Here is a 17,646-nt window from a genome sequence, read left to right as displayed (position 1 = left end):
CGTCTTCCAGAGAGGGCATTATTTACCCCCATCTTACCCGGACAAGCAATAGATGCATTACACTGAATCTGAATCTATGCTCACGGGACATAGTACGTATTTATCTATGTTTTATCCCGTCTTCCGGAGAGGGAATTATTTACCCCCATCTTACCCGGACGAGCAATACATGAAATGCACTAAATCTGAATGTATGCTCACGGGACATAGTACGTATTTGTCTATGTCTTACCCCGTCTTCCAGAGAGGGCATTATTTACCCCCATCTTACCCGGACAAGCAATAGATGCACTACATTGAATCTGAATCTATGCTCACGGGACATAGTACATATTTGTCTATGTCTTACCCCGTCTTCCGGAGAGGGCATTATTTACCCCATCTTACCCGGGTTACTTAAAATTGTAGCATCTATCTCTCACCGAACATCAATGGGACTTGTGGAAGTATGCCCCTCTGAAGATATGATAAGTGGAACATACATCCATTCAATACCACTTTTAAACTTTACATTTGTATAAATAGTATCTATTTAAGCGAAATTACGCTAAAGGATTCATACGGTCATTACTTTAGAAATTTGGAAATTATCCAATTTAGATCATGCTTGCCCACTCACACGAACTAAATGGTTTAAATGCATACATACAACACAAACCATATGCTTTTATGAAAAGTAAGTAAACTAAGAGTTTAAGCCTCACTTGCCTTATAACCGGAATGCAAACCTCTCTTGAAACGCCAAATTCTCTTCAAACCATCTCCAATAGACTCAATCTATTTAATAACATAAATAATGGGTCCAAAATTAGTCTAGGAAAATTGATCCCATTATTATAGATAACCTCGGATTCAAAGTCCGTTAACTGTCCTGCTAGTAGTTGTCACACCCCTTTTAACCGGGGTTAAATTAGGAGTATGACGTATTGGTGATTCCTATTTATTTTGTTTTAAGGAGTCGCCACCTAATTAATTTAACGGTGAATTAGGACACCTAGATGTTAACTAAGGTAAAGTTAAAACTAAAACTCTGTTAATAGTCTGCTTAACCAGTATAATTCTAGGTAAGGGCTCTATATTATCCTAAAGGGAAGGGGTTAGGCATCCTTTACAATCCGTTAACTTACGGTTGTCCGACCAAACTTAGGTTAATTAATTGAGAGTAAATATAATGTTTAAATTCACAAATGTCGTTAAAATTTTAAAAGGAAAATCATATTAGTTAAAATAAGATTTATAGAAAATATAATATAAAAGAAAACTTAAAATGCCATTTTTTTAAAATAGGACTTATAAATCGCTAAGACTTTAAATGAAAGTAATAATGATGTCATTTGAAATAATACTTGTAGAAAATATGATGTATTGCATAAAAGAAAATTTTAAAGGCTATTTAAAATAAAACTTGGACACGCTAAAGCCTTGAATGAAAAAATGTAATAATATTCTTGAAAATAAGATTTGCAAAGATATAAACCTATAATCTTTTAGCAGAATGTGAACTTTAGACAAAACTTTGTATTATATTAATATGGTGATGTAAAAATACCTAAACTTATTTTCTTTAAAATGTGATGGATAGGGTATGAGTTTAATTTCTTTTATATTAACTATACATGGCTAAAAGAAGTGTATTATTGGATAAACTTTGAAAAATTATTCATAGAATGTATTTGAACTTATATTTGCATATTAGTGACGTGTTGAAATTTCTAGGATAGTGAGCATAAAATATGATTCTCTTAACTCGAAAGTATATAGTCATGCTATTTTGCAAATCAATTACTCTAAAAAATAAATACTAGATGTCGTAACAGTTTTGACATAAAAGGGAAAGAAAATGAAGCTAATGGAATTAATTGATCTTTCTTAAGTTTAACTACCCTTTCACTAAAGCTAACCCACTAAATTCGCTAAAGTTCACCTAAATTAAGAAAATAAAAACAAAATAAAAGTTAGTCACATAATACAAGTTAAATGCAACAACATAAAATAGAGGTGTAAAATATAATGAGATGGGCTTAACCCATTTTTGGGCTGCTGTGAACAGGCTGCTGTTGGGCTTTGGCCCAGCTATTTTTTATAGACTGCTATGGCTGCTGCATGTGTTCCTGTCTATTGGGCTTTGGCCCAGAATTTTATTTCTTTCCTTTTGGGCATGTGCTGCGGACAGGGGGCTGGAGAGAATTTCATATTGGGCTTTTAGCCCAACACCAAATGCGGGAGGAGATGACGAGTCGCTTGGGCTCGTATGCGAGATGTCATGCATAAAACGAAAAGAAAAGAATTAGCATTTAATCAATGAATAAGGTTAAACATGTAGAATATAAACTCAAAACATGTCAATAGACTATGTGTATACCATATGTATTTAAGTACACTTCATGTATACATATTCATGAGGGTGTGTAGAACATTGCTATTAGAAAGCTTTTGCCCCCATTTTCCCGATGTCGCACAAGTTCCAAGGGATTTCACGAATCCAGGCATGGCTAACACCGGGGAGGGTTCAAGCTTGATCCATAATGACCAATCTAACCTCTCCATCAACATGCTTCAATAAAAGTATACTAGTAATATACCTAAATATACAAAATCCAAACATATCACATTGTAGATACTGATTCACAATGCACAAACATGTAGTCAATTTATATTTGATCAATTAACACAACTGTAGCTATTCAGAGCTTAATATATTTTAGACATAATAAACCCACTTTAAGGATTTCGATGAAGATTCAAATGTTCCACGAACTGTATTTACTTAATTTGACTCGAAATGCCAACACTTAATAAAAGGGAGAAAATACATGGGCAAATTAGGACAGGTGTTAAAGACTCTTTATTAACTGAAAATATTGTACTTTCACCTAACATATTCAAATCAAACACATGGCTTCACGGACTAAACCGTAGAACGAGTTAATAATGTACTGGCACCTAACATATTCAAACCAAACACATAGCTTCAAAGACTAAACCTTAGAACAAGCTAATGAAACAAAGTCATTCTTTCAACACATTTTATACCAAAATACTCAAAGAGAGTTTATTTGAAACATGCAACTACTGACCAAAGAGAGGTGACTGAACATAACTCATGAAACAGCTGATTCGGTTAGCTAGAGATTTGTCCATATTTTATCTAAAGCTTAAGGCCAAAGCATAATTAGAAGTGAAAGTGAAATGTACTCACTAATTTAAAAGCAAACAGAGGAGTAATTTTAGACTAACTGTTCATTTAATCACTTAGGAAGCTTAATTTCCGTTATTCTCCAACATCTAAATCTCGTTTTCAACCAGAAACATATACTTATTTACGGAACTGCTAAATTATTATCGAGAGTAAACACAAAGAAATGGCATACTTTACTTCTCTTTAATCTATACTTGTGATCACGTATAAAACAAAAACTTAAACTTCCTATAAGAATAGGAGAAACCAGCCCCAAACACACATTAATACAAACTAGAGCATGTACTTTTGCAAGATTCATAATAATTCCAACTGCGACAGAAAAGTGAAAACTCCAGCCACAAACCTACTATATTCTTTAGTGCAAAAAAAAAAATGAAGAATAAGTGCTTACATACTTATTTTTGTTTTACAAACAAGGAGTTAAAGGTTGAAAAACAAGCTGACAGCTCAAAACAGTGTACAAGCATGAAAGCACAGAGGATTTTGCAACTTGAATGACCAAACAGAGACTTACTAGGTGACCTTAACTACCAAACATACACAGAACACTTAAACTCTCTGAGCTTCAAATCATATTTTCTGTTCTTTCAAATAACGATGCTAACACTTACTTTCCTATAAATAAAGAGGAATTGGCTTATACTGCTAGTCAGTCACACTAAATAATGAAAACAAACATTTTTATTATTTAAACCTAGCCAAACATTACCTAATGTCATATAATCCCTAAATGAAGCAAGGTCATGCTCCGTATGCTTTTATGAACTAAAAGAAACCATGGCTTAGATTCAACTATCGAAACAGAAATTTGACCAGGTAGAAAAAAAAACTCATTGATACTCAAAACAAGTCATAGCTCATGCATACTCAAGTCAAATAGGCTGCCATATTTATAGGCCTAAGATATCCAAGAACTTCTTCTTGAAGCCAAAAGAAAACTATGAATATTCCCATTCCAGCTATGGGCAGACTCCAGTGACAAGAATGAGTCATACAGAAATATGAGAAATGCTATACGTCCTCATGCTCGCATCGAAGTTTAAACAGGAGATTAAACACCTAAACTTACAAGCGACCAACCATGCTACAATTACTAGCAGATTCTTAACAAGCAACATAAACTGGAATCAAACACATGTTAAACTGAAAACAGGGCTGGAATAAAACCAACTGAAGCTAAGTTAAAATCAAGCTAATCTACATTAAACCAAGAACACACAGAACTAAAAAATGAAAAAAAAAACAGCAATACTAATAAGAAACTTACTAAACTAATGTCCTAATCTCCCTAATAACATAGCTAAACCCCAAACTACCACAAAATCATACTATGGACAGAAACAAATTAAGAAAAATAAAAAAAAAATTATGCGAAAATGACTAGAAGATTACCTTTCTCGGGTGCAGCGAAGTGGGTACGGGTCTTCGATTCACACTCGAAACACTTCAAATTCGATGTTGCGAGACTCGAATTAGCGATATACTCAGATTCACAGCAACAACAAGGCAAACGAATATAAATTGAGATCTAGTATTTTGACCCGATTAAAATAAAATTACGATTTGCTAAAGAAACTGATTTTTATGGAGATTTTGAGGCGATTCAAGAACTTGTTTTTGCAAGGCAATTTTTGGGGGTTCTCAAACCTGTCCTAAACGATTTCAAGCCGCGATCATTTATAGGGTTTTGGCTCTTTTGAGTTGAAGAAAAAGGAGAGAGAAGCGGGGAACAGGGGAAAGTGGGGAACAGAGGGAAGTGGGAGCGGGTGTAGGCGGCGGTGGTGGGGAACAGGAACAAGTCGGGGGGAGCGGAGAAGCGGCGAAAGAGAGGAGGAGCGAAGAAGCCGCGGAAAAGGGGAGAAGAGAGAGGATGGGGAATGCGGCGATGAAGAGGAAAAGGGAAAGAAAAGAAAAGGAGGGGGGTTTAGGTTTAGGAAGGGAATGGGCCATCCGGGTCGGATTCGAAAATTTGTGGGCTGGGTCAATTTCTTTTGGACTGGTATTAAATGAATGGGCTAGATTTTGTTTTAAGTGATAATGGGCTAGTCCGAAAATAATGTTGGTTAACTATTTTGGCTGGGGTGGATTAAGTTGGGCTGGTAAATTAAAATGATGCCAGGTGAATTAAAATGTGGACTGGTTTTGTGCATTGGTCCGAAAATAGTATGAGTTGATTGGGCTACTACATTTAAATAAAAGACCTATTTAAATAACTTGTGTTAAAATATTACTTAATATAAAAATATGCAATTATTAATGCTCAGATAAAAAATGGCGTTGTAATAGCCGTGCAATAATATTTCGAAAATCCACAGTACATAAACACTATTATTTAATTATGCAAAGATAAATGCGATGCGTGTGCGTGAGCTGGTAAAATGCCGAAGTGATAAAAATTGTGAATTATAATAATAATAATAATAATAATAATAATAATAATAATAATAGTAATAGTAATAGTAATAATAATAATAATAATAATAATAATAATAATAATAATAATAATAATAATAATAATAAATGATGATGATGATGGCTAGTAACTGTAATAGAATAATGAAACGCCAGTATTGATAAAAGGCTAATAATTTTTAATTTTTTCCAAAAATATTAGAAGCATAAATAGGTATTTCGGAGGAGAGGCGGGACAAAATTGGATGTCAATAGTAGTCAACTAACCCCTTATTTACTGACACAAAAAGAAAACCTCAAAAACGATACTCAGCAACATATGATAGAGATTCTGCTAAATTACCCATCATGTATTAACACACGAAATTATAAAGTCCAAGTTTATAATACCACTCAACGATAGTTCCTACTGCCAAATGAATTCACTGTGCAAAGTAGAAATATAATCTAGGAAGGTACTGCCCACTATAAAAAAATATTCCTATTGCCAAAGCCTAATAAGTACAGTCATGTCTCCCATAATCATATTGTCCCCCAAAAAAGAATTCTTGGCATTATTCTATAAAGAATTAATTGTACTACTCATCCTAGTTCATTCATGAAACATAGCCTTCCTATATATAAATAAATATATTTAACAACAACTATTCAATCATCTTAATTTGACAGATTTTGTCAATTGGGAAAATTAACGTAGAATAAAAAAAGGTTTCCACGTTTTAGTTTCTCTGGAAACAACTTAAATATACCCTAAGTTCATTACTTAATTATCAACTATCACATAAGTACTATAAACCAATTATCACAAAGGTGAACATATGGAAGGAATTAAATGTAGTACCTGAAATTGTTGGGAATTCTACTCTTTTGATGTTCCCGGCTTTCCCCTCACGTAAAATAAAGTAGCAGTTGCTTCTTCTTATTTTTTTTTCCAGCCAATCTGTAGACTAGGTAGAATAAATAGGTTCCTCCATTCACCACATACTTCTAGGGAAATTACGTGAATAGAGAGGTGATGGACTTGGCCCACTACTCAAGCCATTTATTATTAATTAAACAATTGCACTTAACTAACAACTCCTTCAACCCACTGATCGCAAAATAAAATAAAATATAATAATACATCTCATACCTCATTGTACCTATGAATATCTAAACTGTATACATATAAATATTTATGTCTTACTTACCTACTTCAGAAGGTGAATGGTTAAAACTAAGCAAACCACAATAAAGGGGTTAATTCTAAAATTCACTCGAAAAAAATATCGGGTTGTTACATTTTCCCTCCCTTAACATAACGTTCGTCCTCGAACGTAAGAAAAGTTCTACGCGTGGCCAAAGTAGCACCCGTTGACAACCTTAACAAGTCTCTTGAGCTTACCAAAATTTGTGCAGAGTTTCCCTATAATTATGACTAGTGCCATTTATATACCTGCCTTAGAACCGCTAACAACAACACCCAACAATCATAATTTATAAATCAACATATACTAGGGAGTTCCGGGCGACTCCATACCATAAATCACATGAAAAAATGGGGCACCAGGCGACCCCGTACCATCATGCAAAATTACAAATAAAAATATAACACCAATGTAACTCAAATAAGTCAACACATAAATGCGAATATATAAATGCATTATCTATTAGTTTAATCCTCGTGAAAACACATAAAGAGTATACCTGTAACCAATGCACGTATGCATTGGGGCTTCTTCTCTTGATATGACTCAAGAGAAAAGCTCAGGATATCTGTCTCGAATGTCCTGCTCTGCCTCCCAAGTAGTTTCCTCACTCGGATGGTTCTTCCATAAGACTTTTACAGAAGGAATGCTCTTGGATCTCAGCTGGCGAACCTGCCTGTCCAAAATAGCTATTGGGGCCTCCTCATAGGCTAACTTCTGATCAAGCTGAACTGTCTCATGGTCAATAACCTGAACAATATGGCTCGGGTCTCTAGAGTATTTTCGAAGCATAGAAACATGAAAAACTAAATGAACTCCTGCTAAGGACGGCGGTAAAGCCAATCTATACGCAACTGCTCCTATCCGCTTTAAGATCTCGAAAGGACCAATATATTTCGGGCTTAACTTGCCCTTCTTGCCAAATCTCATGACACCCTTCATGGGCGATACTTTGAACAATACCAAATCACCCTCCATAAACTCAAGATCACAGACTCTCTTGTCCGAATAGGATTTTTGCCTGCTTTGAGCTGTTTTGAGCCGGTCTTGGATTACCTTTACCTTGTCCAAAGCTTGCTGAACCATCTCTGGACCCAAAAGATTCCTCTCACATGGTTCGACCAACCAACTGGAGAACGACACCGCCTACTGTACAAAGCCTCATATGGAGCCATCTCAATACTGGAGTGGTAGCTGTTATTATAGGCGAACTCTACCAAAGGCAACTGCTCGTCCCAATGACCTCCAAAATCGATGGCACATGCCCTCAACATGTCCTCCAAGATCTGAATAACTCGCTCTGACTGATTATCAGTCTGCGGATGGAATGCTGTACTGAGCTCAACCTTAGTACCCAAAGCCTTCTGAAAAGACTGCCAAAACTGAGCTGTGAACTGTGACCCTCTGTCAGAAATGATAGAAATGGGCACGCCATGCAATCGAACTATCTCACGAGTATAGATATGTGCTAACTGCACTGCTGTGAATGTCGTCTGAACCGATATAAAATGTGCGGATTTAGTAAGTGTGTCCACAATCACCCAAACTGAATCATGTCTCCTCAGAGTACGTGGCAAGCCTACCACGAAGTCCATAGTGATTTTCTCCCACTTCCACTCGGCCGGGAATAACCAGATTCTGAGCTAACTCTCCAGGTTTCTGATGCTCATACTTAACCTGTTGGCAATTCAAACAACGAGCCACATAATCAGATATGTTTCTCTTCATCCTCATCCACCCGAAATGTTTCTTCAAGTCTTGATACATCTTTGTAGCTCCCGGATGTATGGAATAGCGAGAAGTATGAGCTTCTTCCATAATAGCCTGCCTCAGGTTTCCTACATCTGGTACACATAACCTGCCATCAGGCTATAACACTCCATCGGAGTCAATAGTCGCTCTCTTAGTCTGTCCCTGCTCCACTTGCTCTTTGAGCTTAAGCAACCAGCGATCCTCGAACTGATGAGCTTTGACCTGCTCAATCAAAGAAGACGGTGCAACTATGCAAACAAGTATCTCTCCACAAGGCGTGGCATCAAGTCTAACACCACTATTGGGCTACCTGCACAAGCAATATGACCAAATTTCAGATAAAATTTGTAACTTGGATGTGGATGTTTGTTGCTTCAATTTTGTACGTCTGAAGTTGTTTCTAAAATAGCTAATTTATAAATATTTATAAATTTCGATCATGACTTAAATGGGAGTGCCAAAATCGACACACTTGCCACAAAATAGCGACATAGTCACTTTTATCAATTCTTTTCGAAAGACGTCTTTGGACCACCTTGGCATGTGATTTTTTTGTGGTGACTTTTAATCAAACATCACCACGGAAAAAGACTTTTTTTGGCAATTCTTCAATGTTGTAATCGAATAAATTTCAGTGTTTGGACATTTCTTAGCGTATCGTCACAAAAAATATCTTTTTGCGATGAATTTTGCATGTGATGATTTTAATCGCCATAAAAAGTCTGATTAATTTTTTCTAGTGCTACAAAATTTAATTTTCTAGGGAAACTTGGATGTTCCTTTGTTTTGCTTCTTTTTCCTAAATAATTATTTAATTTCCTAACTGCTCCACTATTAGAATAATCTAGTTGACATAGTCCTATTGTCCTAATCTTCAACATGTGGAGGGAATCGGGAGGAGAAAAAAAGAAGTGTCTAGATAAGGAAAGAAAAAAAGAAAAAGGAAAGTGAATTTAATTAGAAGTCATTATCAATGAATAATAGAGAGAAGCATCACAGACAAGAACAAAAAGGACAGCAAGTGGTCTTTTTGTTCCTTAATAAAACCGGCTAAACTTTTATTAATTATTTGATTGAATTTTGAAATAAAATAAACAATAATAACCAGCTAAAATCCAACAGGTAGCAAGTGCTCAAGAGTCAAGTCAACAATACTAACATGGGGGTTCAATGCAATATTTTATTTCTATTTCTTTTCTTTCTTGATTTTCCACCGAGGTTTTAGTATTTGGGCTAATTAAATTTAAATTTGCATCGAAATCCTCATGTATTAGATAGTAAAAGACTTTTTAATAAAGTGACTCAATATTCAAAGCTCAAACTTGTGATTAAAACTAAAAAAATATTTATCATTCCATCAAAATCCTCTATGATATTTCCATTTTCCACCTGAGTAGCTAACATCCTAGTTAGCTTTTGTTATTGTTTTGTTGCGTATATTACTATTACTATTATATATAAGAGCCAACGTGGGGCTTTTTGTAGCCCTCACATTATATTTTGTCCTATGATGCTGCGCCACGTGGCTACTTTTTGCTCTCTTTCATAGCCATGCCCACTTGGGCCTTTGTAATTGGACCATATATCTTTTTTTTATTATTTTTTTATTTTAATCTCTTGTTGTCCCTTATTAAATTATTCCTTCTATTCGTTTTTATGTCATACTAAAAATATATTTTTACTTATCTATTTTAGCAAATCACGAAAGATTTAATAATTCTTCCTATATTACCGTTATCACTAACTACATAGAGTATTAGTAGTCAAACTTAAATTTTAATTAGAATATTTTACTCCTAATAAATAATTTCCTAAAGAAAGTGCCAAGTCAACACGAGGGAGTACAAAAAAGAATCGAGGGAGTACCTTTTACATTATTTGTTGTTATAAATTTTGCTAAAATTTATGCAACTTTGGAGTCACTGTTTCATTTTCAATCAGAACATTTATTAGATCTTAATATTTAGTGCACCATAATCTTCTCTTTGGGCGTGTTTATGAAGGAAAATATTATTTTAAAAATATTTTTTAGGAAAATCAGTGTGTTCTTTCTTATTTTCTTGTGTTCAGTACGTAAACAAAATATATTATCCTAAAATCAATTGTATATAATCTAGACAAGTACTATGGGAGATGGGGTGGGGGTGGGGATGTGGTGGGTGGTGGGGATGGGGGCTACGATGGTGGGGTATTGAAGATGAGGTGTATTGGAGGGCGGGGAAGACACAATGAATGTGGAATATCATTTGTGGAACTTGATTTTCTTGCTTCTACTAAGGAGGTCATTTTCCTCATTTTGAATGATCTTATTTTCCTAGAAAAAAATATTTTTCAAAATTTTTGACCAACCCAATATGAAAAAATTGAAAAACATTTTCTAAAAAACCTCCAAAATTTTTCTCCATACCAAACACGCCCTTTATTTGTTTTAAAGCTCCAAAGTTTTGCCTCTTTCGTGAATATAGAATATTATGTCCCTTTGTATTTGCTAATTCTCCTTCAAAACTTCCTTCCTCATAAATAACTTGATGACTTGTTCTTTAAAAATCATTCAATTATGACTAAAAAACTTTAATAATTATGTAGACGTGCCACTAAAATAAAGTAATTATACAATAGAAAAATGTGATATAAAATAAAATAAAGTAATTATACAATAGAAAAATGTGATATAAGTTATATTTTTATAATTAAATTTACGATTTTTTCATCATGAGTTTGGGCCCGAGCTTAGCACGGGCCTCACCCAACTAGTATATACTCTCTCTATTTCAATTTATATGAACCTATTTTCTTTTTAGTTCGTGTCAAAATGAATGACCTCTTTCCCAATTTGGAAACAATTCACTTTATGAAATGATTTACAGCCACACAAATATTCAAGGTTTATTTTGAACCACAAATTTCAAAAGTCTTCACTCTTTCTTAAATATCGTGCTCAGTTAAATGGGTTCACATAAATTAAAACGGAGGGAGTATAATATATGCCATCTTACATGTGATTTCATCAGATACAGACATAAAATCTACGTGGTATGTGATGTATTTATCAGCTACCACTAAATATTCTGACCATGTCTGCCATGATTATCTTTTTACATGATTAATTTTTTATAGTATAATGATGGTATCAGCCATCTGGCACCGTATATATATTTCTAACTATTTCACTAAGCACCAATTATTATCTGAAGGGTAGCACTAAAGAAATAGTAAATAATAGTTATCTTCATGTGATTTAAAGGGTCTGAGCCGTCAAATTAGTCATTACTATTTGCATCATGAAAGACTACCTATATATGAGCCCGTTTGGATTAGCTTATAAGTTGCTTATAAGTTGTTTTCAGCTTTTTTTAGTGTTTGACTAGTCAGCTTAAAGCTATTTTGTGCTTAAAATAAGCTCAAAAAATAATTGGGCCCGTTTAGCTTAGCTTATTTAAAGCAGTTTATAAGCTGCTTTTTTTAAGCCCATCCAAACAGGCTCTATATCTCCTTGGGTGCAGTCTTTTTATGAACCTTGCGTGAACGTGGGTATTTCGTGCACTGAACTACCATTTTCTTTTTACCAACTATTACCTCCCATCAATATAAATTCGAGATAACTTTGCCTGCTAAAGTTCAAAAAAATAGAAAGAAAATCACCTAATATCTTTATTGATTTTCAAAATATATAGTTTAATACATAAATAAATAAATAAATAAAAAGTACAAATTATATACTTCATCAATAAGTTATAATTTTTTTTTTTTAGTGTGTGTTTTTTTTTTTTTGGTTGTTGTTGGTTGTGGGGATGGGGGGGGGGGGGGGGGGGGGGGGGTTGTTGGAGGTGGAGTGGGGAGGTCGGAGAAACAAATTTTGGTGAATTTCAATTGCTATAATAAAGAATAAAGCTCACCCAAAAACAGTGCCCACATAAAATATGCTTCAATAGGATCAAGGGATAATTTGGGGTTAGCCATTGTAGTCAAAATATATGAAGACCATGCAATATGGTGTGTAGTACTATCGATGTTTATGTCTATCCAATGAATACGCATATGTATAAGTACGTACTCTATTATTTTTAATTATAATTACTTATAGTTTCACCTTGACTTATCTTTAATCATAGTAAATTAATGTAACATGGAGTAAACATCGAGTGTAGGTAAATTTATTTAAAAAATTAGAAATCATGTTCTAAATCTCATCAGAACCAAAAAAAAAAAAAAATGCTACTAAGAGATTTGTTTTTATCAGCACAACCCGTGATAGACAAAGTTACTCAACAACTACACCAAAGGGAGGTACTCCAATAAATATCTAATAACATAGTTAAGTTGTTTGTAAATGGATCGAGATATCAGCTTTATAAAAAAGAGTTTTAAAGTTATATAAACCACATCTAGCATTTTTTTTTTTTTTTTGACTGTATCTAGCTATTGCACTTTAAATAGGTTTATCAAGTATATTTTGGACATATTAATTCAAATTTAACCGGGCCCAATATAGATACCGAAGTGTGGACAGTAAACAAAACAAAGCATGGATTGCTGTAACCAAAATGTTTGCGTTGGAAAAAAGTTGGTGCTCACTTTTCGGTTGCCATAACAACTTTTGACAGATGAAAGATACTAAAGGAAGTGGAAAACCACTCTGGCAAATTACAGCCCTTTCAATTTAAAACAGCAAAAGACAAAAATTCTTTTTTACTTGCACATCGACAACACATACATAAAAAGCCTTTAGGCCAAATAACCAATTATACAGATTCCAACCTTAAATGCCTCATTCCACTGAAAAGGATAGGCTATCTCTCTAGTCACTCCCTAATCATTTGTGTGAGAGATAGCATGAAAGTTTGTCCTCTCTTGCAAAAATATCAACATACATGTGGTCTCTGGTCTAATAGCCAACAAAATGGGAGAAAAATCAGTGTTTAAGTAGCCGTTTGGCCACGAGAATTATTCACTTTTTTCCGAAATAATTTTTCACCTTATTTCAAAATCGAATTTTCACCTCCAAACCTGTTTTTCAACTCCATCTTCATAAATTCCAAATAAAATGCTCTCCTCTCCTTTGCAAAAAGTATAACTAAGCACAATCCCATATTCAATTCCAAATAAAGTGAAAAATATTTGAAATTTATGGCCAAACGCCTACTAAATCTCAACTGAGGCAAGAAAACACGTAGATGATTTTTCACATTCCCGAGCCTTAGTGGATAGACGATTTTTCACATTCCCGAGCCTTAGTGGACTAAGTTACTTAGTACATGTACTAGTAAGAAGTATCAGGTCAAATAGTCGAGATGGGCGCGAGGCGAATCGGACTAATGTCATTCAAAAAATTTAACCTATTTGTTTTGGACCACTCTCTCTGCACTGCAAAGCAGAACTTGCTCCTTATCCATATAAGCTTATCCAGCAAAACCTTTTTCATTTGTTGACTAAATCAAAGTTTAGTATCATAAATAGATGATTTCTATGATTTACTTAAGAATGAGTTAATGCATATTAGCAGCAATCAACCCCTATTTAAAGCAAAACCACTGTCAAAATACAAAGACAGGAAATAGTACAAGAAAGAAAAAAATGCAAATTTATTTCATTATTTCATATTCTATGTCTCCAACTACAAAAAGTGATAATTTATAACTATGTCCATAAATGAATCCAACAAAAGAAACAAACCTTATCTGAGAAAGAAATTTCATATTTTGAGCAGATGACCTGTATCCCCCTATACCCCCAAACCTCCAAGTACTCTAAGATGCCCCTTGTAGCAATTGGCATCAACTCTCTTGTTTTCCTCCAATTTCTAATATTCGATTCCGACTTCACTCACTGACTCTAGATTCTGAATTCGCATCTGTCTTTAGCAAACCAGCATAGCACAATTTGTGACAGACAAAACTCTCTGCAGACATTTACGTACAAGGAATGACAGACATCCAAAGAACTTGATTGAGCTATGTGCAATTCTTGTAACCAAATTTTTGACCTGCATATTCTACAAAACAGCCCTGTCAATATTCTTCCCCTGATCAAGCTTGTATTGAATCTTCCTGGATAGACTCTGCACATATAAAAAGAACCAATCGATCAGTTATGAACCAATTCCAAACTTGTTGGTGTCAGCTAAAAAAGTAACAAGAAACATTGAAACAATTTGACAAGAAAAAGGTACTTCAAGATTGTACTACTTATGGCACATTATGCATAATGCTGACAGAAACAAAGAGCAAAGTACTTATAAGTTCAACAAAATTTACAGTCTTGAAACATTCTGCCAGCAACTTGTGCAAATACTTGTACTAACTATATATGTTTAAGATAGAATTTTGTCAGCTTTTATCAACAAAATAGACATAAACCCAAAAAAAAAAAAAAAAACATTTCAAGAAATCACACAGATGGACAATCCATTTGGTAATTGGATTGCTACCAAGGACTAAAGTTCACATCTTGTAACCAAGAAGTAAACTTCAAAATCATTTCAAATTCCAATACTCAACGATTCGCCCCTCTTCAGTCATAGAATCTTTAGAAACAAATAAAGTCAAACCTCTCTATAACAACGTGTTCTTATGCTTTTTTTGTTGCTATAGCGAAATGCTGCTATAAAAAACATATAATATAACATAACATGAAAGATCCTGATAGGGAGTACTTAAGCAGGCGCGAATCAAGATTAGCCGGACTTAATGTCTAGATATTGATTCATTCTCACAATAAACAAAAAAACATAGTACTAAAGAAAACAAAACAATCATGAAAAAAACAAGACCTTAGAGTTGCCAACATCATCTTCAAGATCTGTAGTAACCTGAACAGCAACACATTCTTTTGGATTGTCAAATGAAGATAATGAAAACTGCTTAGAAACAACTCCAACATCAAAGTAAATGACACCAGAACTTGATGAAGATACATATATTTTCTTGACTTGAAACCACAAAAACAAATCTTTAGCTGAAATACCAGTAATTAAATCGATCTGTCCATAACTTAAAGTCCCTGATACATATCTTTCATAGTGTAATTCATTTTCTTTTTTCTCAAATTTTGAATTACAAGGTTGATCTAAATGAACCACAAATTTACCAGAGTTATCTAATGTAAAATTCCTCACGCCCTTTGGTAATAATCCCATTGGTAATCCATGGGATTTAAGAACTTCATAAATAGATGAATTTGCTTCTATCAATAGACATAAAGAACATAGAAAAAATGTAAATATAACAAAGGAATTTCCAAGATTATGATGAAGAAGAAGCATATTGATGTTACCAAATTTTTTTAATTTTTTTTTTTTTTGTGTTATTGCATAGGAAGAGAGGAAAAAAAGATTTGGGGTTTTCAGAAATTTATGGTTTTGTGGGTTTAAAAGGTGAGATTTTTATTTTTTATTTTTTAGAAAAAAAAATGAAAATGATGGTGGTGGAGGAGAATAAGAACATATGAAGAACAAGGAGAAGCTTAGAGGCAAGTGTTGCCAGCAGGACTACAGAGAGGATTAGGAGGAATTATCAATTATTGGCATTGTGGGGTCCCTTATAAGGTATTTTCCCATGTGGTGAAGTGCACTGGAGCTAGCTAGCTAGCAGTATAATGATAGGTAAAAAAAAAAAAAGAAGAAGGTTCTTTTCACCATACTAATAAATAAGGAAAGGTACATGAATACTCAATCCTGATACGGCATAACAAGTAATTAGACACTTAAACTTAGTCTTGTATACGGTGAATATCGGATACGAGAAAAACCGGAGGAACGAAGCCGGAGCAAGGAATGGGAATGGGGTGGCGATATCGTTCGCCCTAGACCGGGGTAATGCTTGAACCGGAGTTGGGCATGAGCACCGACAGGTCTGCCTTCGACATCGTTAGAACATCCAAGCCCGATGACCCGAGCATTCGTGGCCGTTAGTCCGAGTAGCCGTTGGTCCGTGTGACCGGTGTATGCGGGCCACGCGCCAGTAGCGTCCTGCCATAGTCAACTACTTACCTTGCGTGTGTCAGGCGGCGCCGTCAGTCCAATCCCACCAAATCCGTGCAGAACAGTCCTTGTTGTCATTATTTTATTAACTCATATTGTAGGAGAACCATGGGAGTGTCACTATAAATAGGGCATATCCCCCTCCTTTGTGGGGGTTGGCTCCTTTTACTTTTCAAGAACACTTGTAATAGAAGAATTCATATATACAATCTCTCTCATTATTTGAATCGGCCAAGGCCACTCGTTATTGTTGTTATTGCATTCCATCCATCAAGTGTCATACATTATACACAGACATTTGTTTTACTAGCCAACTATCATCTTTAGCCGTTTTACTAAGGTGCTCTCAAATATTCACTTTCTTTACCCAACACACATCAAGAACAAAGCACGCATCCTATACCCATTTACAAATCTAATTGATTATCCGAATCCGGGGTAAACAAGTCTCAGCCAGCAACTAAATATTCCTACTTTGAGGCATATCTAGACATCTTAACTCGTCTCCACTGTGTTGATTAAATACTCCAACTTACAAAATGATCAACTAGACACCTCCAAAATCTACGTGTTACGTTAGTGCCACGTCAGCATTGAGTGTCCATGAAGCATAGTGGGAACAAGTTGAGACGTCTATATATATACTCTCAAAGTTGGAGTGCTTACTTGACAGACCAAGTTTGAGTGCCTGTTTATGTATAATGTCTTTTGATGTCGTTATTTAACTTGTGCTGGTTTTTAAAAGTTTTTTATAGTGCATCGGCTATAGACAACTTTAGACGTATTAACCTACCGGTGACCACCTATATGTGGCCCTTTGCGCGGTGATTTCTCGATCAAGACGGAATTGATCTTCTCGACGCACCTCGTATGTTGTACGGTGACTTGTTTTTCTAAGTAATGAGGAGAGTCTTAATTTAGTCTTCATAAAGTCTGATTTCGGACGCAGTGGTTGAAATTCAGACACATGGATGAAGTTTAATTAATTTGCCTAAATTTCAGCTATACATGGGTGAAGTTCAGTCATTTTCGCTTCACTTCAGCCATTTCAGCTTAAACTTCTGTCATATATGGTTGAAGTTTAGGCAATTTTTATTAAACTTCAATCATGATCG

The 17,646-nt window shown here is 34.7% G+C and overlaps 1 protein-coding gene across 1 annotated transcript; it reads right to left on the bottom strand.

Annotated features, from left to right (window-relative positions):
- Positions 1–14,108: 14,108 nt before the first annotated feature.
- LOC132605754 (uncharacterized) lies at positions 14,109–16,034 on the bottom strand. Its single transcript, XM_060318981.1, has 2 exons — positions 15,323–16,034; positions 14,109–14,611 (listed from the first exon to the last, which is right to left on the bottom strand). The coding sequence occupies exons 1-2, from the start codon at positions 15,812–15,814 to the stop codon at positions 14,546–14,548; spliced, it is 558 nt and encodes a 185-aa protein (XP_060174964.1). The 5' UTR covers positions 15,815–16,034; the 3' UTR covers positions 14,109–14,545.
- Positions 16,035–17,646: the final 1,612 nt, after the last annotated feature.

This window comes from Lycium barbarum, chromosome 8, assembly GCF_019175385.1.
Source record: "Lycium barbarum isolate Lr01 chromosome 8, ASM1917538v2, whole genome shotgun sequence".
Taxonomy (NCBI): Eukaryota; Viridiplantae; Streptophyta; class Magnoliopsida; order Solanales; family Solanaceae; genus Lycium; species Lycium barbarum.
Note: the sequence above shows the minus strand (reverse complement) of the source record. Positions and strands in the feature narration are given on the sequence as shown.

Bases quoted from the DNA above. Each gene is read 5' to 3' on its own strand.
- LOC132605754 (XM_060318981.1), bottom strand. From the start codon at position 15,814: ATGCTTCTTCTTCATCATAATCTTGGAAATTCCTTTGTTATATTTACA. The intron at 14,612-15,322 runs GTCTTGTTTTTT...TTATATGTGCAG, and splicing joins ATGATGTTGGCAACTCTAAG to AGTCTATCCAGGAAGATTCA.